This window comes from Mastigoproctus giganteus, chromosome 4 (genome assembly GCF_048544385.1).
Source record: "Mastigoproctus giganteus isolate SK-2022 chromosome 4, ASM4854438v1, whole genome shotgun sequence".
In the NCBI taxonomy this organism is placed as follows: Eukaryota; Metazoa; Arthropoda; class Arachnida; order Uropygi; family Thelyphonidae; genus Mastigoproctus; species Mastigoproctus giganteus.
The window spans coordinates 10,569,965-10,596,704 of NC_143578.1; the positions used below are offsets into that span (position 1 = coordinate 10,569,965).

Below are 26,740 nucleotides of genomic sequence, written 5' to 3' on the forward strand. Positions count from 1 at the left end.
TGGTGTGGGGCATTTTTCATTGGCAGGAATTTGGACCCCTGGTGCATGTGGAACAATGTATCAGTGGTCTCTGCTATCGTCAACTGCTTGCTGACTGTGTACACCCTGCTATGTTACACTTTTTCCCGAATGGCGATGGTGTCTTCCAAGATGACAATGCGCCGAGCCATCAGGCACTTGTGCAGGAATGGTTTGAGGAACACAGTTCTGACTTCCAGCATATCGATTGGTCTCTGAACTCCCCCAATATCAATCCCGTAGAGCACTTGTGGGACACAATATAGAAAGGCATATCAGGCATCTAGATACACCAATCACCTCTATACCTGCATTGCTGACTGCATTACACACAGCTTGGTTGGCCATACCTCCCGAATGCTTCCGACATCTTGTTGAATCAATGCCACATTGGATAGCTGCTGTATTGAGGGCAAAAGGACCTATGAAGTATTAGGTAGGTGGTCATAATTCAGTGATCACTCGATGTAAATTCAAATTGAGGAAAGACAATTGTAGAATAGATGTGCTGAAATTTGCTTTTAGCCAGCGGGTGGTTGATAGTAGAAACAAACTTTCATCTGTTGTAGTGGAGGAAGTTCAAGGCAGAACTAGACAAACATTTGGAGTGAATGGATGGGTAAAATGGGAAGGGGTGTTTTTTTTTTTTTTTTTTTGGCTGATACTATGTAAGCTAGCTTTCTTGCATCATATACCTCTATAATGCTAATGTTAAAGGTTTTAAACACCTGAATCAGATCTCCCTGCAGGTGCTTAGCTTGAAAACTGAAATTTGCAGAACTGAAGCCTTTCTAGATAATAGCACCCTTTCACCAGTCTGGTTGGTGCATTATAGCCTCAGTTGCTAATGCGCCAATAAAACACAACCAACCAGTCTGGTTTTCTCTGCACCCAATCCAGCAGATCTACATCCTTTTTAAAGTAAGGCCTCCACACTTGTCTACAATACCCAAGATGCAGCCTAACCATGGCCTTATACAAAGGGATAATCATCTCATCCCTGCTAGCAAAGTTTCCACATATTATTGACAAAACCCTGAGTGTAGTAGCACACAGTTAATAAGTTATTCTGGGGTTACTGCTACCCACATGCAGTACTTTGCATTTGTCAATGTTAAACTTCAACTGCCATTTCTCAGCCCAATCAACCCAATTTTCCTAGATATTGTTGCAGTAACTCACTCTGATGACCGTCGTTAAACACCCTGCCAACCTTTGTATCATCTGCAAACTTAGACATTAAGCCTGATATACCTCCATCAATATCACTGATAAATACTGAAAACAACAGTGAGCCCAGCCCTGAATCCTGCAAAACTCCATTAATAACATTAGTGACTATGAAGAGCAGTGCCCATTGATAACTACTCTTGTCTTCTTCCACTTGACCATCCCTGTTATCCATACTAGAAGTAATTTTCCCTTAATGCCACTTTGCTTCAGTTTGTGCAGCAGCCTTTTATTTGCTACAGTATCAAAAACCTTCCTGAAATCGAAGTATATGATGTCAGAATTATTTTTTGCATCCAGTTCCCTTGTCACTGCAGTTGGTTAAGGGGCAGTCTTGTGACTGCACCTTAACAAATCTATGCTGTGATTGCAGAATAATTGTTGCCTGTCCAGATGGTCCTGCATTACTTCTTTAACCGTTGATTCCATCATTATTCATGTTGCCTTTTGATCTCCCTTTATAAATTAGGGATATATTTGCACATCTCCAGTCTAGGGATCTTCCTTCTATCCAAGGATGCTCTCATAAATATGGATAAGGGTTTGCTTACCTCCTTTGCTGCCTCCCTTAATATAATTGAAGTTTCCATGCATCCTGGGTGCCTTTATGTTCATCTTCCACTTTCCTCTCCATTATTATAAAATCACTTAACTTCCTCTAGAGTTTGATAAACTTCTGGCCTCCAGTTCCGTACAGAATTCCTCATGTGTGAATATAGATGCAAAATACTCATTCAGTTCATGAGCTACCTGAGCAGGATCAAGTGGATGAATCTGATTCATCCCCCCTTCCTTCTAGAATTTACATAAAGAAGTCTTTGCTGTTTTTCTTTGCCAAAGATTTTTTGCAATTTGCCTTCGTTTGCCTATTGCCTAACCTCCTTTGTGACTTGATTACAGACTAATTTATATCTACCTTATGCTTCCATATCACCTGATAATTTATATGCACATTCTCTGCCATGTGTCTTAGTAGTTCAGCTGACATCCATTTAGTTCTAAGCCTTGAACAGTATTTCTTTGTTGGTATGATAAGCCTAGTAGCTTCTTCGATTACTTCCCATTTAGAATCTGTTGTTGGTAACATCATGTATACCACTGCACACAATTAAAAACTGTCTGAGACCTCTGCAGTCACCCTTATGAAAGCATAAGATTTTCTCTTTACCATTGACAGTAGGAAGATATGTCTTTAATTAGATTCCACATTAATACACTGTGATTTTTTGCCACCCAGTGGGTCTTTTACCTGCAGATTCTTAATGCATGAAGAATCACTGCCAATAACCAGATCAAGATTACTGCTTCCTCTTGTTGCCTCTCTAGCATGTGTTCATCACAGTCATTGTACCTATAACACACTCCTACTAGCAATTTTTTCCCAATGCTTATATCACACCAAACTGACTTAACATTGCACTTGTTGCCAACTCCCCCATATTTTGTAGGGAAGTGGATGCCAGATGTTTATCAAACTTAACAGGCAGCTAAATGATTTTGTAATTACTTAGCGCAAAGTGGAGGAGAAATTTAAACATAAGCAAGTCACCTGGGGTGGATGGGATCTATCCACTTATATTAATGAAGGCAGCAAAGGAAGTAAGCAAACCCTTAACCATAATTATGAGAGCATCCCTGGATTCTGGAGATTTGCAAATGTATCCCCAATTCACAAAGGGGAATCAAAGAGTGGCACAAGTAATTATAGACTTGTTAGTTTAAATTCTGTTCTGGGGAAAATAATGGAGTGACTGGTTAAAGAAGGGCATTGCAGGGTCATCTAGACAAGACTGCAGTTATAGTTCAGACACAGCATGGGTTTGTTAATTGGAAGTCTTTTCTGACCAATTTGATTGGAGACTGCAATGTGGAAAAAGGAACTGGATGCAAAAAATTATTTCAATATCATATACTTGGATTTCAGATAAGCTTTTGGTACTGTTGCACATGGAAGACTACTGTACAAATTGGAGTAGTACAGCATTAAGGGAAAATTGCTGCTATGGATAAAGGGATGGTTGAGTGGGAGAAGACAGTGGTAATCAATGGACATTGCTCTTCGGGGACATGTTATTAGTAGAGTCCCTCAGGGTTCGATGTTCATTGTCCAAGTGTGCAGACAATACAAAGGTTGGCAGGGTTGTTAATGACAATACACTACTGCAACAGGATCTAGAAAAGATGGGCTCAAAGATGGCAACTGAAGTTTAACATTAACAAATGCAAAATACTGTAAAATGCCTGCATTTTACCTATCATCCACCTACATCCCTATACGTTTGTCCCTCTACTGTACTTTTTCGGAGAAGTGTTTCATCATTTTATCACATTAGAAGCAGCTGTAACTATTGAAAGCAGGCTCTTAAGGTGAAACCCTAATCTGATAACTGCAGAGCAGACTGTACAATCAGTTCTTTTTGCGGAAATTGGATTCCCGAGTTCAAAGATCAAGAATTCCCACCCCACACAAATGAGTTTCGTTTTCACGTGGTTGTAACTTCCCTTCTATTGCTGATTTGACACTCCCCCCCCCCCCAAGATATCAGTTCCTTTCGAAGAAATTAGATTCACGAGTCCGGAGATTGTGAACTCTCACCCCGAACAAATATGAGTTTTGTTTTCATATGGCTTTAACTCCCTCTCTGTTTTGGTCCCCAGTTATCAGCCCTGAAGATTAGTCTCCCCCCCCCCCCCCGAAGAACAATCACCGGATCAATGGGAGCATGGGAAGTGTATATGAGAAGGGACCTATATATATATATATACAGAGGCGAACAAGAGAGAGAGGGAGAAAGTCTTAGAACCTTTGAAGGAGCTTTAGCAGTCTTCTGGAGGAAACAACGAAGGCTAAGGCCATTACTACAACCACACTTAGACCACCAGCCAAACTGATTTAAATGATACAGTCACCATTGGAGATACAGTGGATCGAGTCATTCTTTATACTGGTAAGTTTTATTTTACTCTTACCCTCTTTTAGTACATAAGCATCCCTCCTTGGTAATATAATTGTTAGTTAAACACACCATGACACATGGTCTGTAAATTAGAATTTAACTTGACTAGGTCATACAGCATTACTAATGTCTCCACACAAACAACCAATTGTTATACCGCTACACTCCTCCAGGATGTGGACTGCAAACCAGAGATAGCAAGATACCGTAGAAGGACCACACAAAGAACGTAAACATGACACTAACTCACATCACTAGCTAGGGACACATGGGGTAACTTCCTATTTCTTGTTTATGTTAAGAGTATAAAAAAAAAAAGATGTACTATACCCATATACAGCTTATGTGTGTTTCTGAAATAGTTTGCTAATAAATTATGTTTCAATTGAGTATCCCTACCTCAGACCTAATCTCTTACTGCACGTCAGCCATAACACAAGTTTTAGAATAAAGAACTATTATTGCGGAACTTCAAGATCTGACTATAACAGATAGGGTCTTGTAGTGAAAAACACAACGCTGATCAAAGCTGCAGGTTCTATTCCCCACGTGGCTGAATAGATCTTTAGGGCTCGAGATCATTGTCCTATTATAAAAATTACTAGGCAGTCACGTAAGTTCATTGGTGTTTTCTGGAACATGCTTCAATTAAGATTTTATAGCATCCAAACCATTCCCGGTACTTAGGCAAATTGCACGGTATTTCAGGTATACAGAATGATAAAGCCCAGCCTGGCATAGTAATGAATTTCCCCCCAAAACACCAATGTAACAGTACTGCTTATGAGTAGTGATAATCCCAGAGTAATATACCAACTGTGCAGTACTATACTCAGGATAGTGGAGAATGAAAAAGACCTGGAAGTTAATTATGCAGTCAGATATGAAGTTTTCTGAGCAGTGCAGACAGGCGGCCAGAGCAGGTCACTGGGATCATGTCAATGATATACAGGAATTTTGCTAGGCAGGATAAGGAGGTGATTATCCCTTTGTATAAGGCAATGGTCAGGCCACACTTTGAATACAGATCTGGAGGCCTCGTTTTAGGAAGGATGTAGAGCTGCTGGAACAAATATAGAGAAGGGCTACGAGATTGGTGGAGGGAACAAAGGATTTCTCTTACCAAGAAAGGCTCCAAATTCTGGAGATTAGACATCTATGAGGTGATCTGATTGAGTTTTAGCATTAATTGAGGCATATGATGCAAGAAAGCAAGCTTATACAGCATCAGCCAAGAGAAAAAAAAAAAAAAAAACCCTTCTAATTTCATTCATTCGGTCACTCCAAATGGTTGTTTAGTTCAGCCTTAAATTTATTTAAGCTATCAACTTCCACATCAACAGATGGAAGTCTGTTCCAGCAATCAACTACCTGTTGGCTAAAGGCAAATTTGTCTCTGATAGCAAAATTCCTATATATCACTGACAAAACTCCTGTACATGCAAAATATTCATTCAGTTTATCAACTACTTGAGCAGGATCATTGATGGTTGAACTATCTATGTTAAGTGGACCTGATTCATCCCCTTCCTTCCTTCTATAGTTTACATAAGTAAAGAACTCTTTGCTGGTTTTTTTTTTTTTTTTTTTTTTGAATCCTTTGCCAAGGTTTCTCATCTGCCATTGCCTGCCTAACCTCCTTTGTGACTTGATTATGTCTAGTTTATATCTGCCATAAGCTTCTGTGTCACCTGATACTTTATATGCATCCCATACATTTTTCTTCTCTGCCACAAGCCTCATTAGTTCATCTGACATCCGTTTAGGCCTAAACCTTGAACAGTATTTCTTAGTTGGAATGAAAAGCCTCATAGCTTCCAAAATTACGTCCCTGAAGGCTTCCCATTTAGAATTTACCATTGGTAACATCATCAGTTGATCCCACTCTATAGAATTTAAAAACTGTTTGAGACCTCTGTAGTCACCTTTACGAAAACAAAAACCCTTCTCTTTACCCTTGATTGGTAGTTACAACTTTAAGTAAATCCCACATCAGTACTCTGTGATCACTGTCACCTAGTGATTCCTTTATCTGCAAATTCCTAATGCATGTGTCATCACTGCTGATAATCAGATCAATGGTATTACTCCCTCTGGCTGCCCCTCGAACATGTTGCTGTAGAAAACAATCCTCCAATAAGTCCACAAAAGTCTCTCTAGTGTGAGAGTGACCAACCCACAAGTTCCGGTCAATATCTGGAAAGTTAAAATCCCCCATTACAAGACATTCTGATTTACTGGCCCATTCTATTTCTCTCAAGTCCTCCGTAGCCGAGTGGTCAGGAGTGGGAGTGCAGTAGCATATGCTCTTTGAGTAGACCGAGGTTCAAGCCCCTGACTGCTGAATACGGTCAATCTGCCAACCCGCACTGGACCAGCGTGGCAGATTATGGTCTGTTTCCCTCAGCATGAATTGTTAAGGAGGCTTCCATCCTGCAGTGGGTTGATAATGGCTGCACTTTACTTTCTTTTTTTTTTTCTATTTCTCTCTAAAATTTTTCCCCTTGCATGTGCTACCAAAGAAAGAATAAGGATATGTCATCAGCATTTAGTTTGCTTAACCCATTTAAAATCTTAAACATTCAGTCAGTTCTTTCTGTAGGTGTCCGGCTTCCAGACAAAGCAGCATTTTAAATGAAAGAATTTTTTTTTCAAATGGAGAAAGAACAGAATGACAAGATCAGGGTGGTGGGGCTCCAATTCCTAGGCCTGGATTTGGGATCTAGGACCCTTGGCAGAAGATAAGGCCAGCCCAGTGGGGATGTTTGCTCCTCTCGCTCTCAACACGTGTGGATATAATTTGCCAACATTCGTGTGATTTTGGAAGAACACAACTTTTTTTTTTTTTTTTTCTTTTTTTTTTTTTTTTTCTTTTTTTTTTTTGTGATAACTTTTATGATTATTACCAAGTGAATAACCCTAAGGTTAAAAACATTCTTTTTGTTCTGTATTTTGCAAATCATGAATAAATGCAAGTTCAATTGAAAAAATAATATATAAAAAAAAATGCAATGAGTCTGAGAGACAAGTCAGCAGCTGTGGCATATTTCATACACTACATGTCTGTGTTTCAGTTCAATGTATAGAAGAACAAATTCTAAAGAGCACCATGGAAACATTCTTTGTTATTGGTTTATCTAGTTGTTTTTTTTTTTTTTTTTTTTGACTCAATATTTTGTAAACTATTATTAATAAAATATAGTTAAAAAAAAAACCTAAAATATAATTTTGTAATTAAAAAAAGTGCTCAGTCTAATATATGTTATGAATAAGTTCCACTTAGAGGTGCAGCTTTTGTAGAGTTAATTTACTGTGTTAAATGAAATAGGAAGGTTAATAAAGCTGTTCATTCAACATGATCATGGCCAACATTGTTTGACTTGTCTTGGCTTTTAGTTCATACTGTATAATAAAATCTTACAATAACACAGTACTGACAAGTGCAAAATTAACAACCCCCTGTCTAATCGCTCCTCCTGAGGTTTCTATCAGTATTAATGCACTACTGGCACAGCATTTTTAGATCACTTGAATCCCATAAGTTTTCTAGCCACAGTGTAATTGATACCTGAGGAAGATGCTGACTAATTTAGATTTAAAATATTCTTCAGATAATATTTGTTTGCAATTGATTGATAGCAATAAAATATATATATATATACTTATCTCTTAGCTATGATATAAACTTACAGTGCAATTTAGAAGCTTCTGTGCTACATCTCCTGATAAAACAAATCTTTCAAATGTGCCCGTGTGATCACTCAAGCAAATAACCATGTGGAACTTCTTTTTGGGTTGCAAGCTTTCAATACCTACTGCAACTTCACAGTTGATATTTGTACATCGCTCATCAGTAGACAGAAGTAACTGCTTACAATAAGGGCTAAAAATAAGATAAAGTCTGATATATACACTCACCCTTAAGGTAACAGAATAATTGAATTGAAGAATCAAAAATGAAAATACAGAAAAACACTTAACTTATATCAGATTGTACTAAAACAATCATTTCTAAATTATTATTACATACTTTACTCTCAAACTCCAACAAATCAGCCTTCAAACTCTCTATAGGAATAATGCTTTAAAATTCATGTCAACTCAAGCTGCAGTTAATGCTCTCGTTGATAGCTTGACACTTTTGTGATTTGATCTTGTAAAACTAGGTTAACACAAAATGGTTCAGTGCAAACTACATCCAATTAGAAGCAGATAAGGGAATGTTCAAGCAGCAGACTCATTACATCAATTGTAATGAAATATATATATATATATTACCGAACTAAAAAAATAATGAGTTGTTTCTCCCCCGATCCCAATATTTTTCAAATTTTGTTTACACATTTTTAAAAAATTCTGATTTGATTTTTAGCAATAATTTCAGCCTAATTTGGGCAGTCTGATCAAAATAAAAACAAATCAATATTTAAAAGCACTTTGATAATAAGTTTTGGTGTTTAAAATTCTGCAAAAAAAAATCTAGTTCAAAGAGCTAACTGTAGTGAAAATCTCACTACTATGAATCCACACACATTTAGAAAATTCACAAATGAAAGGATTAAACAGGCTCACCAAAGGCTTATTCTTCTTTTTATCAGCTACTCACCTTTAAGCTTTTACAATATTAAAATGTATTTATTTAATACAGTATTTATATTAAACAAATACAGTTTTAGTATTTGTTTAACAAAAGTAAAGCAATACATACCAATTTTGTAAAGTTATCTGAATGTGTCCATCAAGATCAAGCTTTGTAAGAAAGCCATACAAAATTCCTTGTATTTCATCACCTGACAAAATATCTGCATTAACTAACTTTTGCAGTTGCTCTATAGTATACACAGATGCACTGTTAATGTCTAGAAGGGAAGTGGAGAGAAATAAAAAGAATCAAATATATTTTCCGCTTAATGCACATATATAATAAGCATTACAATAAAAGAATATCGTTAGTTCATTATTCTTAGTATTCGGCATATTATATTATGCAATGACTTTTATAAGCAAAAGCTTGAAATACTCATTTTCTCAGACACAGCTCCCCAATCCCTTGCTCTGTACCCCCCAGACAGAGCAAGCAAAAATTATATACTCATCTTATAGTATATAACAGAGCTATGATGCTCAATATGTTCTGTGTTTATCAATATTTGTAAAAGAATAAGAGAAATTTACCTCAATATGATATGTATGATACTCTCCACGAATTAAAACGAATAAAAGGTTAATGCAAAATTATTATAGAAAAATCAATTGAAAACAATTAAAAAAAAAAACAATTTTTTAATCATTTTGCGTTAATCTTTTATTCGTTTTAATTTCTGGAGAGTATCATACAGAAGTGTTCTATGTATCATATTGAGGAAAACTACACTTATTCTTCTACAAGTACTTATATAAGATGCTTAAGATAAAACATGCTGATGAAATTAATAATTGAAATTTAAAATTTTAAGATAAAAATTATGCCATTCACAATATTGAAATGAAATTACCTAAATGGATGTCAGATGAACTTATGAAAGTAGTTGCACAGAAGCAAAATGGGATGATTATAAATTATCAAGGGACACCAAGCACTACTGTAAATACAAATTAGTCTGCTATCAAGTCTAAAAGGTTAACAATGGCAGCAGGCAGAGCCAAAGTGATTCTTGCACTGCTTCTATTAGAATGGGCAGCAGACTGGAAAGCAAGGTAATGGAGATTTCCAGGACTGCTGGGAGTCATAGTGGAACAAGTAAATACATGGGCCGTGTTAGGGTGGCTAGGAGCGAGAAAAGGTGCATGTATACTTGCATGTACACCAATGCTAGGAGTATAGTTAATAAATTTTATGAGCTTCAAGTGCTAGTCAAGGCATCAAAGGTAGATATTGTTGGGATATTAGAGATGTCGTGTCACACAGATATAGGTAGTGCAGAGTTGGAATTTGGAGTACAATGTGTATAGGAAGGATAGACAGAATAGGAAGGGAGGAGGGGGTTATGCTGTTATTTAAGAAACACACAAAAATTTAAGGAAGTGCATCCAATTGATGCTGGTGGACAATGCAGTGTTGAGTCTGTTTGGTGTGAAATAAGCACTGGCAAAGTAAAAATGAGAGTAGGTGTGTGTTATAGACCTAATGAATCTGATGAGTATAATGAGCAATTGTGCAGAGAAATAGTGTGCCAGTAAATCCGAATGTCTTATAATGGGAGATTTTAACTTTCCATATATTGACTGGAACTTGTGGATTGGTCACTCGCACACTAACAAGACTTGTGGATTTATTGGATGACTGTTTTCTACAGCAACATGTTCGAGAGGCAACCAGAGGGAGTAATACTCTTGATCTGATTATCAGTAGTGATTCTTCATGCATTAAGAATCTGCAGATAAAGGAATCACTGGGTGACAGTGATCACATGTATTGATGTGGGAATTATTTAAAGATGTAACTACCATCAAGGCTAAAGGGAAGGGCTTTTGCAAAGGTGGCTACAGAGGTCTGACAGTTTTTAAATTCTGTACAGTGGGATCAACTGATGATGTTATCAGCAGTAAATTCTTCTGAGACCTTCAGAAGAATTCACTGTTCATTCACTTCAGAAGAATCCCTGGAAGCCTTCAGGGACTTAATTTTGGAGGCTACTAGGCTTTTCATTCCAACTAAGAAATACTGTTCAAGGTTTAAGCCTAAATGGATGTCAGATGAATTAATGAGGCTAGTGGCAGAGAAGAAGAATGTATGGGATGCATATAAAGTATCAGACAACACAGAAGCCTATGGCAAGTATAAACTAGTCTATAATCAAGTCACAAAGGAGGTTAGGCAGGCGAAGGCAGATTATGAGAAATCTTTGCCAAAGAATGCAAAATAAAACAGCAAGGAGTTTTTTACTTATGTAAACTCTAGAAGGAAAGGGATGAATCCGATTGGACCACTTAACATAGATGGTTTGACCATCAATGATCCTGCTCAAGTAGTTGATAAACTGAATGAGTATTTTGCATCTATATTCACACATGAGGAGTTATTCAATGAGGGGGTGCCAGAAGTTTATCAAATGCTAACAGGGAGCTAAGTGATTTTGTAATAACTGAGAGCAAAGTGGAGGAGAAATTGTTAAAGTTAAACGTAAGGAAGGCACCTGGGGTGGAAGGGATCTATCCAGTTATATTAAAGGAGGCAGCAAAGGAAGTAAGCAAACCCTTAGCTATAATTATGAGAGCTTCCTTGGACTCAAGGGAGGTCCCCACGGACTGGAAGTGTGCAAATGTATCACCAATTCACAAAGGAGGTTCAAAAGGTGACACAAGTAACTACAGACCTGTTAGTTTAATTTTGTGTTCCGGGGAAAATAATGGAATCACTGGTTAAAGAAGCATTGCAGGATCATCTAGACAAGACTGCAGTAATAGTTAAGACACAGCATGGGTTGGTCAAACGGAGGTCTTGTCTCACCAATTTGATTGGTTACTATGATGTGGTCACAAAGGAATTGAATGCCAGAAATAATTTTGATATCATATACTTGGATTTCAGGAAAGCTTTTGATACTGTTGCACATGGATGACTGCTGTAGAATTGGAGAGGTATGGCATTGAGGGTAAGCTGCTACAATGGATAAAGGGATGGTTGAGTTGGAGACAATAGAGAGTGGTAATCAATGGACACTGCTCTTCATGGAAAAATGTTATTAGTGGAGTTCCCCAGGGTTCAGTGTTTGGCCCATTGTTGTTTTGCATAATTATCAATGATATTGATGATGGTTTATCAGGTTTAATGTCCAAGTTTGCAGATGATACAAAGGTTGGCAGGGTTGTTAATGACAGTATGCTACTCCAACTGGATCTAGATAAGTTGGTAAAATGGGCTGAGAAGTGGCAACTGGAGTTTAACATTGACAAATGCAAAGTACTGCACATGGGTAGCAATAACCGAAAAGAAACGTACCAACTGGGCGGTACTACACTCGGGGAAGTGGAAAGTAAAAAGGAACTGGGGGTAATTGTGCAGCCAAATAAAGTTTGCCGAGCAGTGCAGACAAGCTGCCAGGGCAGGTCATGGAGCCTTGTCAATGATATATAGGAATTTTGCTAGCAGGGATGGGAGGTGATAATCCCGTTATACAAGGCAATGGTCAGGTCACACCTATAGTACTGTGTACAGGTCTGGAGACCTCATTTTAGGAAGGATGTAAAGTTGCTAGAGTGAGTACAGAGAAGGGCAACAAGATTGGTGAGGGGAACAAGGGGGGTGCTCTTACGAGGAAAGGCTTAAGGTTTGCAAATTGCAGCACCTGGAGAGTAGGCAACTGCGAGGTGATCTGATTGAGGTGTATAAGGCCTTGAATGGATTGAGCAAACTGAATGCTGATGGGATTCTTCGTCTTGCTCAGACTAAGAACTTGAAGGGGCACAGTTTCAAATTGAGTAACGATAGTTGTAGAACAGATGTGCGGAAATTTGCCTTGAGGCAGCAGGTAGTTGATTGGTGGAACAGGCTTGATTGTGGAAGCTAATAGCCTAAATAAATTTAAGGCTGAGCTGAACAGCCATTTGGAATGAATGGGGGATGAAATGGGAGGGGTTTTTTTTGGGTGATGCTGCATAAGCTTGCTTTATAACATCGTATGCCTCTACTAATGCTAAGTGGGAAGCAAAGGCAGATTACAATAATTCTTTGACAAACAAAAGTAACAAAGAATTCTTTGCTTATGTTACCACTAGAAGAAAAGAAATGAACCAGTTAGTTCACTGGGTATGAATGGCATAACTATTGCTGATCTTGTTAGGTTATTGACAAACTGAATATTTTGTGTCTATATTCATGTGTGAAGTTTTAAGGGATGGAGATACCCCAGAAGTAATAGGCTCTTAAACTGTCTGTAGGAGATTTAATTGTGCGGTCACCGCACATATAATAAAAAGTTATCTGGTGAATTAAAGCACTGACATGGCATTTTAAAAGCATGTTGAACAGCAAAAACTATAAAAAAGAGTACCAATATGTTAACAACATTAACTCATGCACTTATAACTGCAACTGACCTGTCTCAGAGGTTTGTTTTATATTTGACATGCATGTTCAGTAGGCAATAAACTGACAATTGCAGCAAGGTCTAGAAAATTCCTGAATCCAAAATATATCAGGTCCATTAATATAAAAAGAGAGAGCAAAATTTAAGTATGTAAAAACTGAAATAATTTGCAAGCTTTTGCTACGAAAAAAAAAAAAGCAGACTATATTCAAAATCAGCATTCAAAAATACACCATCCACCATATTACTATTTTAAAAAATTTTCATTGCTGTTCAGTGTAATTTACCTATAAAATCTCCAACTCCATCTTCGTCAAAGTTATCTGAGCCAATATTTGCAATCTGAGCATACTGACATAAAATACGACCCTCTGGTGTATCTGAAGAAAAAGAATTGGAATTTATTTTGGCTGTTCTTTTGCATGAATGTAATCAAAGACAATTTTTTTGTGAGTAACAAAATTATAGTTTATTAGATTGAAATAGCAAAATTTTCTAATCCTATACAGTTAGTGTAAATTCTGGTGAGAAATAAGTGCTAGCATTATTCATAGATTTCAAAGGAGCATTTGATACTGTTTGGTATCAAAGTGTTCTTTTTTCATTAAGAGAATTAAATTGTCCTGATTTGCTATATCAAATTATTAAAAGTTATTTAATGGACAGGTAGATTATTATAAGATCCTAACATTTAATAGAGTTATTGATCGCGGTTGTCCACAGGGATCTGTGTTGGGTCCTATTTTATGGAATCTGGTCTTAAACCAGTGTTTAAGTAGAACAATCCCTAATTGTTATAAAGTGGCTTATGCCGATGATTTGTAAGAAAGTAGAATGGAGGTTATTGTTCAGGATTTGACTGATTGGGCTACATTAAACAAACTAAAAATTTCATATACTAAAACTGTCATGATGTTACTAAAAGGAAAATTAGACTACAACAGACCACTTCGATTATTAATAAACAGTAAACAAATTCCTCTTGTTTCCCAGATAATATATTTAGGTGTTATCTTAGATGATAAGTTATTGTTTTCACCACATTTGAATTATTTAAGTAGGAAAATAAAAAAATTACACAGTTAGGGTTACCAGAAAAGATTGGGGATTAGGTAAACACATTTTGTATCTATAATTATAAAGCCATTTTTATTCCAATTGTGGCATATGCTGCATCAATCTGGTACGTTCGTACTGTCAATGTAAAATTTAAACAAAAGCTATTATCAATCCAAAGAATGTTAACTATTTTGCATGTTTGTAAGACCGTTTCGACTAATGCTCTACAGGTGATTGCAGGGGGTTATTGCCTTTGGATTTAGCAGTCGTGTATAGAGCTTTTTGTTATTTTATACATAAGGGAAAACAAATTACATTTATGGGGATTACTAATGAAGTTTCTTCTGCAATTAGCAAACAGAAGAAAGAAATTTTGGTGAAATCAATTAAATTATGGCAGAACCGTTGGGATTCCAGTAGTACTGGTAGGGTAACTTATTTATTTATACCTAGTGTCGAATTTAATTTTAATAACAAATTGCATTGCTGGTTTTATCCAAGTATGGAATGCTCATATTTGATTACGGGGCATGGTTCCTTAAAAAGTAAGTTGCATCAGTTTGGTTTAGTGGAAGATCCTTACTGGGTTTGTGGATGGTTGGAAACATGGGATCATATCTTATATGAATGCAATTTGTATGACGAATTTAGATTAGACTTATTTAGTTTGGTACCTAATTTTATTAGGGGTTCTGAATTAATTTGTCTGTCTAATGAAAGGAATTTTGTGGAATTTCAACGGTTTTGCAGGTTGACATTTAATAAATGGAGGCGTATACCTGTAGTTACTAATACTGAGTAAACACCTGTCCCCTTTTTTTTTTTTTACCTCTCCCCCCCCTCTGGATGGATAGGCATTCTGTCTTGGGAAGAGAAAAAAACTTTTTTTTTTTCTCTTCAACGGGATTGTTGCACTCACTAGTAAGGAGTATTCTCCTAGTTGGTGAGCATGTTTTTTTTTTTTTTTTCTGCTGGCTGTTGGGTGCGGGCAGCCCAGGAGTGGGATTACTGGCACCCACCAGTCTTGTACACTTACTGGTGGGTGCAGGATCTAGGTGCAATAAGTACCGCCAGGGTTAGTAGACCCAGGCTCAACTCCTCATGCCAGGGATGGGCACCAGGTGGTATTTGCCCAATGGACTATCACCTGGTGGCAGAGTAGCCTGTTTCACTTTACAACACATTACACACACTTACACTAACAGGCCATTTATGAAAACATGGTATTATACCTACATGCTAAATTGGTGGAGATGGATGTATGTCCGGGTGCCACCCTTCGACAGTTAAATACATACATAAATCCTATACAGTTTTTATGGATTTTTTTCACTCTGTGGCTGAGTTAGTCAGTTTCAGGCATAAATAGCAAGATTTCTCTCCCCGCCCCCAGAAAAAATGGGATTTTTCATCCAGCAAAGCAGGAAAATTGATCAGAGGACACACGCAATTTACAGACACAATACACATGGGTAGTTGAAAGTAACTTTCTAGGTGACCTTAATATAATAGTTTAGTTTTTTTTTTAATCCTGTACAGTACCCGAATGAACTAATATGGAAGCTTTTCTAGATTCTACAAAATTCTGTCTTTGGCCTAATCTATAATCAAAAGTAAGAGACCAATTTTGTGGATTGGCAGAATGAATTATCAGTATTAATACAGTGTATATTAATCCCTATCCACTTCTGAAGTCTTAATTTAAATTTAATTTTTAGTACTTTCTTCATATTAGCATAAAATGATGATCTCCAGGTAATTCTCCCGTGGGGCAAAGATAACTTAATTAATTTAAACTCAGTCCTGTCTTATACCTCACAAAAAGGATTCTGCTCCTATGCTACTCTTCAATGATACTCAGATTTCTAGACAAGATACATATCTATATTAGCAATTACTCTGACTTCTAATCTCTCTTGGCATAAGCACATCACAGATATTGCTTCCTCTACATCTAAAAAACTTTGTTCTCTCTTTTGCTCTAGGTATTACTTTTCTTTTAAAAAGCTACTCACTCTGTACAAATCTCAAATCTGCTCAATCATGGAATATCGTTCCTACATCTGGGGCAGTGCCCCATAACTTCTCTCAAGCTTCTAGATTCATTCAAAAGATGGCAATTAGGTTAATTAATGACCCATCTCTTATAAAGTCTCTCCACTCTCTGTCTCATAGACATTCTGTTTCTGCTTTTTTTTTTTTTTTATGTGAACCCCAAACACGAGAGGTATTAGAACCTATAGTACTTAGTACCGTGCTTGGGTTGGAGGTTGAGAAGACGAAAGAAGATATTTGTTGATATTGGACTTGAACTTCTGTAGATTGTAATTTTCAGGAAATACGTACGAAGGAAGGTTGTTCCAGAAAACGGCAGTTGAATGAATAAATGAGGAAGATGAAAAGTTGGTTCTGTGAGTTTGAAGTAGAACAGTAAATGGATGTTGGCTGGTGGCGGCACGTGTTCGGACTGTTTTGAAAGAGAGAGCGGGAATTATAGAAGCCAATTCAGAAGAACAGTGCCCATGGAAGTATCTGTAAAAGAGGCAAGCAGCAGAAACAGTGCGTCTATGAGAAAGCGAGTGGAGAGACTCTGTTAGAGATGAGTCATTAATTAACCTAACTGCCCTCTTCTGAATGGAATCAAGAAGCCTGAGAGAGGTTTTGGGGGCACCACCCCAAATGTGGGAACAATATTCCATGGCAGGGCGGATTTGCGATTTATACAGAGTGAGCAGCTGTTTGGAAGAAAAGTAACGCCGAGAGCGAAAGAGAAAACCAAGTTTTTTAGATGCAGAGGAAGCAATATTTGTAATGTGCTTGTGCCAAGAGAGATTAGAAGTCAGGGTAATCCCCAAAAGAGATATATCCTTTTGCCTAGAAATTGGAGTGTCACTAAAGATAAGCATAGGAGCAGAAGAATCCTTTTTGCGAGATATAAGACAAGACTGAGTTTTAGAAGGGTTGAAATCAACTAAGTTGACTTTGCCCCACTGGAGAATTACCTGAAGATCGGCATTTAAGGAATTGGTAGCAGATTTTCGAGAAGTTGAAGCTGATTGAGCAGGACAAGATTTCTCAAAACGGAAAGTTGAATGCAATGTGCTATCATCGGCAAAACTATGGATAGGATTTCCAGTCAATGGAAGAAGGTCATTGATATACAAGAGGAAAAGAGTGGGGGAAAGAACTGAACCTTGGGGGACACCGGCATTAGTGGAGAAGTTAGAAGACAGAGAGCCATCTACCATCACCCTCAGTGAGCGATCAGAGAGAAAACTGGATAACCAATTACTAAAAACAGTTGGCAAATCATAAGATGGAATCTTGTTTAGAAGACCTTTATGCCAAACACGATCAAAAGCCTTTGAGATGTCAAGAGCAACTACTTGTGTTTCACCGAACCTTTCCATTGAAGTAGTCCATAAATGGGTAACATACGCCAGGATATCACCAGTGGATCGACACTGGCGGAATCCATACTGGTGATCGTTGATCAGACGGAAGGTTTCTAGGTAGTTTAAGAGTTGGCGGTTAATTGATTTCTCCATTACTTTAGAAAGAGTAGAAGTAATTGCAATGGGACGATAATTGGATGGGAGGGATTTGTCACCCTTTTTAGGAACTGGCTGGATATGAGCAAATTTCCAAGCAGAAGGAAAAACACCTTTGGAATAAGAAAGTGAAAAAAGGCGGCAAAGAATAGGAGTAAGTTCAGGAGCACAGATTTTGAGAACAAGTGGAGAAATACCATCAGGACCAGGAGCTTTCTTAGCATCAAGATTCATCAAAATCCTTCTGATATCCTTTTGACGGAAGACCACAGGAGGCATTGAATGGACCGTGTTAGGAATGGTGGGAGGTGTTTTACCAAGATCATTAATACATGAGCTGGAAGAAAAATGGGATGCTAGCAGGTCAGCTTTATCCTTGGCTGAAGTGACAACAGAACCATCTGGTTTGGACAGAGGTGGAAGCAGAGATGGGCAAAAGTTGCGGCCAATAGCTTTGGCAAGAGACCAGAATGCTCGGCTACCATTAGGGCAAGAAGCAAGTTTTCTACTCTTAGCCTGTTCAAACTCTAGTTTGGACTGATTAATAACTGCTTTACAATTGTTGCGAGCTTTGGTGTAGGCAGAAAATGAAACTGAAGAATTAGAAACAAGCCAATTACGATATGCAACATTCTTCTCTTGAACAGCCTTAGCACATTTATTGGAAAACCAAGGTTTAGATAAAGGATGAGATTTTAAAGTGGAGTGTGGGATAAAGGATTCCATTCCTGCAAGAATAATTTCACTGACACGATCTGAGCAAACGTTGACATCAGAAGTTTTGAAACAGTAATCCGACCAAGGAAAAGAAGAAAAGAAGTCACGCAGGTCATCCCATTTTGCATTCTTGTAATGCCAAACAACACGAGGTTGGGAATAGCCATGAGATAAAGGTTCCATTGGAGAAGAGACAATCACCAAGTTGTGATCTGAAGTGCCTAAAGGACCTCTCACTTCGACCGTGTACTTAGAAGGGTTGTTTGTGAGAAAAAGATCAAGCGTATTGGCTGTATGATTCGGATTGTCCGGTATTCTTGTAGGTAAACGAACAATCTGTGCTAGGTCATTAGTAATTGCAAAAGCCTCAGCATCTCGACCTGCTGGGTCGGTGTGACTAGAAAACGGAAGCCAGCTGGAGTTGTGAACATTAAAATCACCAAGGAAAATTACCTCACTGTTAGGAAAGTTGGACTGGAGAAAGTCAAGTTGCAACGAGAGGAAGTCAAAGAGCTCCAAGTGATTAGTGGAGTTGGGAGAATGGTAGAGACAACAGATGAATTTGACACAATGAGGTAGAGAGATTTTAAGCCAGAGAAGATCGAAGAGAAGAGATTCCAAATTGCCAAGCCTCTGACAGGGAATATCAGAACGGACATATGCACAAGTACCACCTTTGAGGCGAAAGGAATCATACAGCGAATAATTTGGGCATCTGAGATGAGCAGTAGTTGAATCAGCCGATAACTGAGATTCTGTCAGAAAAAGTACATGTGGTTTGGCAGACTGCAAGTGGAAATGGACATCGTTGAGATTAGAATTGAGACCACGTATATTTGTGAAATGAATTAGGAAGTCCTTGGGAGGTTTAGATCTTTTCGCAGATAAGCTTGTTCTATTAGTTAGCCAATTCATGGTGTATTCAATAGTAAGAAAAAGTGGGTGGGACATGCTGTATGAAGTAATGAAATTTTTGGATATGGCGTACATGTGGTAAGAATATATCCAGATCCTTGACATAACGTGGCCTCGACAATGCTCCCCGCATACACACTACTCGGACTCCCTCCAGTCACTATCTGGCAGAGTAGAGGTAGCAAGATTATACACTAGCTGATCCGGAAGCCTCCTAGAGAGTTACCAATAGGTTCGGTCCGGTGTACTAACTAGCGGCCGGCCTGCGAAAACCGTTTTAGAGCTGTACCCTCGAAATGTAAGGAATATTGGATCTCGCCACGACATTCATCATAACCTCAAAAGTCATCAATCATACTGCATGATGGAAGAGATAGGGAAGGGTTGACCGGAACTTAGCTCTAGAGACTAAACATGGGTTCCACCACTTCAAGCCTCCAATAAGCAAAGTGGTGGTATTTCACCGGTTGATGAGAGTCATCTACCACCTAGTACTGCCTGGTAACATAGAGGGGCGGCGTTCCTCCATGTGGTGTGGGCGCCACACCTCGACCCCTGCTTACGTTGGTTCACACCTGGGTGGTCACCCACCATGTGCTTGTGCATGGAGGTTATACCCAGGATTACTAACAGTCCCACCATCGTGAAGGTGCAAGCAGAGGATTTGGCTGTCACAGACCGTCCGGACTTCGCCGAAATTGGGTCCACTTGACTTGAGTGTCACCCGAATATCAGTTCCATCAGCGTTTTAGACTCCCAGGTAGCAAGTACAGCTTGTCTGGCATATCTGAGAGAATGTCTGTGATAACCTCAAGGACCAAAGCTGCAGGCGTTTTCTGTAGATACTTTCATGGGAACTGTTCTTCTGAATTGGCATCTATAATTCTCCCCTCTCTCTTCAAAACCAGTTCAGACACGTGCCACAACCAGTCAGCATCTTTTTACTGTCCAACTTCAAATTCACAGAACCAACTTTTCTTCTTCCTCGTTCTCACTTCCATTTTCTGGAACAACCTTTCTTCATATATTTCCTGAAAATTACAATCTACAGAAATTCAAGTCAAATGTCGACAAGTATTTTCTTTCATCTTCTCAACCTTCAACCCATGCACAATACTAGGTACTATAGCTTCTAATACCTTTTGTGTTTGGGGTTTTCATAACAAAAAAAGCAATAAAACTTGTTGAATTTTGTGGAGATATAATGCGTTAAATAATACACTGAGTAATACATACTGCTTTGAAAATAAGCTTGACTATTTTTTCAATTTTTTTTTATGTTTCTAATTTGACTGGATACAATGCAATATTACTCAAAATATACATTACCTGGATCAGGGGTAAAAATTGTTGCATTAACTGATGTAGCTGCCATTCCTTTCAAAAATTTATTATATCCAACTCTGATATCACTGATATACATAACTAAAATTTAAAAAAGAAAATAAGAGAAACAAATAAAATAAAATAAATTTGTTAATTTAAGCAATCACTCAATCTGGAGACACATGTGTCAATACCAATGTGTTTTAAAGATTACACCTTTGCTCAAAAAAAAGTAACCCCATTTATAATCAAAAAAAAAATCAGCAATAAACAATTGAAAACTGTTTGCTTTTTAATTATTTTTTTAAAATAAATCCTCTGCAGTACTTCAGACAAGGTTGTTTTTTTTTTTATCACCTCCCCTATTCAGGATTTATCTTCACTATCAGCAAATGAAATGTACATCTAAAAATGTGCATACTTGAACAAGTGGATGCCAGCCAGACTTTTCAATAACACAAAGTGAGAGAAAGTAACAATTATATGCGAGAGATGCTGATTATTTTAAATTCTTGTTTTTCATCATGTGCATATAATTATCAAGACCAGTCTTAATTTGATTCTGCATTTTTCCTGTTTACATAGTAACTACCAGAGATTTCTAAAATTTTCAGTGAAGTAATCAAAGAAAACCACTTGTTGAAAGGTTTTGGAAATGTCATCTCTGTGGACTGAGTAAATGAAGAGCACGACATTGCTGAAATTGTGTAGTCTCAAAGACCCTGCACATATGCCTCCAGATTATTTATAATTTTATAGTAATATAATTTATATTAATTTATAAATCAATATAAATTGTATTGCTCTCACCATTCTACAATTCATTCTTTCAATATATTAAATGAGTTACAACAATGACAGTGCCACACAGAGAAATATCTAAAGCAGTTTGGAACAGCAGTATCCAAACTGGATAGTTTAGAGTAAATTCAATGAATAACTACAATGACCTTTTAGAGTAGGTGATATGGGTAGTGTTGGCCTCTTGTTTTTTTTTTGTTTTTTTTTTTGCCGATGCTGTATAAGCTTGTTTTTTTTATTTTTTTTGCATCATTTGCCACTACTAATACTAACCAGCCGATGTTATGTTACGTTATGTACACTGGTGTGTAAAACTTAAGGACCAATCAGGTTTTCACCTGTAGCTTCTCATAGGAGTGGCCTGGATATGGGAAAAGCATACAAAAGGAACCTCATGAGGTACAGAAATGATGAAGGAAACAATACTGACACAACATGTGGGGATAAGCACTGGACCATCAGTAGCAATGACTTGGGTTCGAGCCTGGGTAAAGTAAAAAGATAATCGACGGCCTCCGTAGCCGAGTGGGCAGGAGCGGGAGTGCAGTAGCACACGCTCTTTGAGTAGACCGGGGTTCAAGCCCCTGCCTGCTGAATACGGTCGATCTGCCAACCCGCACTGGACCAGCGTGGCAGATTATGGTCCATTTCCCTCAGCATGAATTGTTGAGGAGGCTTCCACCCTGCAGTGGGTTGATAATGGCTGCACTTTACTTTTTACTTGTTAACAGGAGAGATTGCTTCTACAGGGATGGGATACACTTAAATAGAAAGGGTGCAAGAATATTTGCTGATGCTATCGAGGCAGTGTTAGGTCGGAAAACTGCTAGCTTGGGGGGAGACAAAGACCAATAGATTGACAGTAGCCACTGGCAGAGGTGAAAGAGATTCTTGCACTGCTTCTATTAGAATGAGCAGAAGCCTGAAAAACAAGATGCATGGTATTTCAGAGACTGCTGGGAGCCATTGCGGCACAAGTAAACACATGGGTTGTATTAGGGTAGCTAAGAATAGAAACAGGTGCAGGTATACTTGCGTGTACACCAATGCTAGGAGTTTAGTAAATAAATTTGATGAATTTGAGGTATTGCTCAAAACATCGAAGGCAGATATTGTTGGGATATCAGAGACGTGGTGTCACACAGATATAAGGGATGCGGAACTGCAATTTGGGGAGTACAACGTCTACAGAAAGGATAGACAGGATAGGAAGGGGGGAGGTGTTATGCTATTAGTTAAGAAACACATAAAAACCAAGGAAGTGAAGCCAGTCGACATCGCTGGACAGTGCAGTGTGGAGTCAGTTTGGTGTGACATAAACATTGGGAGATCAAAATTGAGAGTAGGAGTGTGCTATAGGCCTAATGACTCTGATGAGTATAATAAGGAACTGTACAGGGAAATAGAGTGGGCCAGTAAATCAGAGTGTCTTATAATGGGAGATTTTAATTTCCCAGATATTGACTGGATTTTGGGGGCTGGTTACTCACACACTAGCAGGGCTTTTGTGGATTTGTTGGATGATTGTTTTCTACATCAGCATGTTCGGGAGGCAACTAGAGGGAGTAATACTCTTGATTTGATTATCAGCAGTGATTCTTCATGCATTAAGAATCTGCAGATAAATGAACCACTAGGTGGCAGTGATCACAGTGTGCTGAAGTTTGATTTACTCAAAGAGGTAACTACCATTAGGGGTAAAGGGAAGGGTTATTGCTTCCGTAAAGGCGACTACGATGGACTGAGACAGTATTTAAATTCTATACAGTGGGGCCAACTGATGATGTTACCAACAGCAAATTCAAAATGGGAAGCATTCAAAGAAGTTATCTTGGAAGCTACTAGGCTTTACATACCAACTAAGAAATATTGTTCAAGGTTTAGGCCAAAATGGATGTCAGATGAACTAATGAGGCATATGGCAGAGAAGAAAAATGCATGGGATACATACAAATTAACACATGACACAGAAGCCTATGATAGATACAAGTTGATATGCAACCAAGTTACAAAGGAGGTTAGGCAGGCGAAGGCAGATTACGAGAAATCCTTGGCAAGGGATGCAAAGAAAAACAGCAAAGAGTTCTTTACTTATGTAAACTCTAGAAGGAAGGGGATGAATCAGATTGGTCCACTTGATTGATTTGATTTGATTTTGGTAGTTGTTGGCGCATCGGCTTCTGTGGCCATATTGCACCTCCCAAGGTTTTTGCAGTACTTTGATCCAAGCCCGAGGCGGGAATCGAACCCGCGACCTTTGGGTTGCCGGGCAGGTACTTTACCCACTCGGCTAGCCCGGTCGGCTGGTCCACTTGAGATCGATGGGTCAACTGTTGATGACCCTGCTCGGGTAGCTAACAAACTAAATGAATATTTTGCATCGACATTCACACATGAGGAGTTATTCAGCGAGGGGAATGCCAGAGGTGTATTCAACTCTAGCAGTAAGCTACAGAATCTTGAAATAACTGGGAGTAAAGTGGAGGAGAAACTGTTGAAGATAAACACAAGAAAGGCACCCGGGGTGGATGGGATCTATCCAGTTATATTAAAGGAGGCAGCAAAGGAAGTAAGCAAACCCTTAGCCATAATTATGAGAGCTTCCTTGGACTCAGGGGAGGTACCCATAGACTGGAAATGTGCAAATGTGACCCCAATTCACAAAGGAGGATCAAAGGCTGACACAAGTAATTATAGACCTGTGAGCTTAACTTCTGTTCCAGGAAAATTAATGGAGGCACTGGTTAAAGAAGCACTGCAGGATCATTTAGACAAGACTTCAGTTATAGCTCAGACACAGCATGGTTTTGTTAAGGGGAAGTCTTGCCTGACCAACTTGATTGGATACTATGATGCAGTCACAAAAGAACTGGATGCAGGGAATAACTTTGATATTATATACTTGGATCTTAGAAAGGCTTTTGATACTGTTGCACATGGAAGACTGCTACACAAATTGGAACAGTGTGACATTGGAGGCAAATTGCTGCTATGGATAAAGGGGTGGTTGAGGGGGAGAAGACAGAGAGTGGTAATCAATGGACACTGCTCATCGTGGACTGATGTTATTAGTGGAGTCCCTCAGGGCTCAGTGTTGGGTCCATTATTGTTTTCTGTATTTATAAATGATATCGATGATGGTATATCGGGCTTAATGTCCAAGTTTGCAGACGATACAAAGGTTGGCAGGGTTGTCAAGGACACTACTGACACTATGCTGCTGCAACAGGATCTGGAAAGGTTGAGCAGATGGGCTGAGAGGTGGCAAATGAAGTTTAACATTGACAAATGTAAAGTACTACACATGGGAAACAGCAACCCCAGAGCAACGTATCAACTCTGTGGTACAACACTGACAGTGGTAGAGAATGAAAGGGACTTGGGGGTGGTTGTGCAGGCAGATATGAAGTTCTCTGAGCAGTGCAGATGGGCTGCAAGAGTAGCTCATGGAGTATTGTCAATGATATACAGGAATTTTTCCAGCAGGGATAAGGAGGTGATTATTCCATTGTATAAGGCGATGGTCAGGCCACACCTAGAGTACTGTATACAGGTCTGGAGGCCTCATTTCAAGAAGGATGTAGAGCTGCTGGAACGAGTACAGAGAAGGGCAACAAGATTAATGAATGGAACAAAGGGGTGCTCTTACGAAGAAAGGCTTAAGTTTTGCAAATTACAGTGTCTGGAGACTAGGCACCAGCGAGGTGATCTGATAGAGGTGTATAAAGCCTTGAATGGTTTAAGCATGCTCAATGCTGATGGGATTCTTCCTCTAGCTCAGAAAAATCACCTGAGAGGGCATAAATTCAAATTGAGGAAAGACAGATGTAGGATAGACGTGCGGAAATTTGCCTTTAGCCAGCGCGTGGTTGGTTGGTGGAACAGACTTCCATCCCTTGTGGTGGAGGTTGATAGCCTAAATAAGTTTAAGGCTCAGCTGGACAGGTATTTTGAACGAACAGAGGGGTGAAGTGGAAGTGGTTTTTTTTTTTTTTTTTTTTTTTTGGCTGATGCTGCATAAGCTTGCTTTCTTGCATCAAATGCCTCTACTAATGCTAATGCTAATGCTAATGCTAACAACAGAAACAAAACGGTACAGAGGGACTTTATTGGAAAATGGCAACATAGCATTGGCTGTCATGATACAGATGCATCACTGCTAAAGATGGAACAAAGAGAAGAGGTGGTCCTCAGTAGGAGATATGGCCACCTCTAATGTTGATGCAGGCTTTGCACCGCCTGTCCATACTTAGAACAATATTGTTGATAAGTTCTTGCGGTAACATCAAAGTTCTTGCGATGAATTTGAGGTATTGCTCAAAACATCAAAGGCAGATATTGTTGGGATATCAGAGACGTGGTGTCACACAGATATAAGGGATGCAGAACTGCAATTTGGGGAGTACAACGTCTACAGAAAGGATAGACAGGATAGGAAGGGGGGAGGGGTTATGCTATTAGTTAAGAAACACATAAAAACCAAGGAAGTGAAGCCAGTCGACATCGCTGGACAGTGCAGTGTTGAGTCAGTTTGGTGTGACATAAGCATTGGGAGATCAAAATTGAGAGTAGGAGTGTGCTATAGGCCTAATGACTCTGATGAGTATAATAAGGAACTGTACAGGGAAATAGAGTGGGCCAGTAAATCAGAGAGTCTTATAATGGGAGATTTTAATTTCCCAGATATTGACTGGAATTTGGGGGCTGGTTACTCACACACTAGCAGGGCTTTTGTGGATTTATTGGATGATTGTTTTCTACATCAGCATGTTCAGGAGGCAACTAGAGGGAGTAATACTCTTGATTTGATTATCAGCAGTGATTCTTCATGCATTAAGAATCTGCAGATAAATGAACCACTAGGTGGCAGTGATCACAGTGTGCTGAAGTGGGATTTACTGAAAGAGGTAACTACCATTAGGGGTAAAGGGAAGGGTTATTGCTTCCGTAAAGGCGACTACGATGGACTGAGACAGTATTTAAATTCTATACAGTGGGACCAACTGATGATGTTACCAACAGCAAATTCAAAATGGGAAGCATTCAAAGAACGTAACTTGGAAGCTACTAGGCTTTACATACCAACTAAGAAATATTGTTCAAGGTTTAGGCCAAAATGGATGTCAGATGAACTAAT

General features: G+C 38.6%; 1 protein-coding gene across 1 annotated transcript in view; it reads right to left on the bottom strand.

Annotated features, from left to right (window-relative positions):
- Positions 1-26,740, bottom strand: part of hdm (meiosis specific with OB domains hold'em) — a 62,549-nt gene that overhangs the window by 6,573 nt on the left and 29,236 nt on the right. The window contains exons 7-10 of the mRNA XM_090371298.1: positions 20,806-20,901; positions 13,522-13,614; positions 8,914-9,064; positions 7,896-8,088 (exon numbers count right to left, since the gene is read on the bottom strand). Coding sequence (XP_090227424.1) covers positions 7,896-8,088; positions 8,914-9,064; positions 13,522-13,614; positions 20,806-20,901 — 533 coding nt within the window. The remainder of the gene's footprint in view (positions 1-7,895; positions 8,089-8,913; positions 9,065-13,521; positions 13,615-20,805; positions 20,902-26,740) is intronic.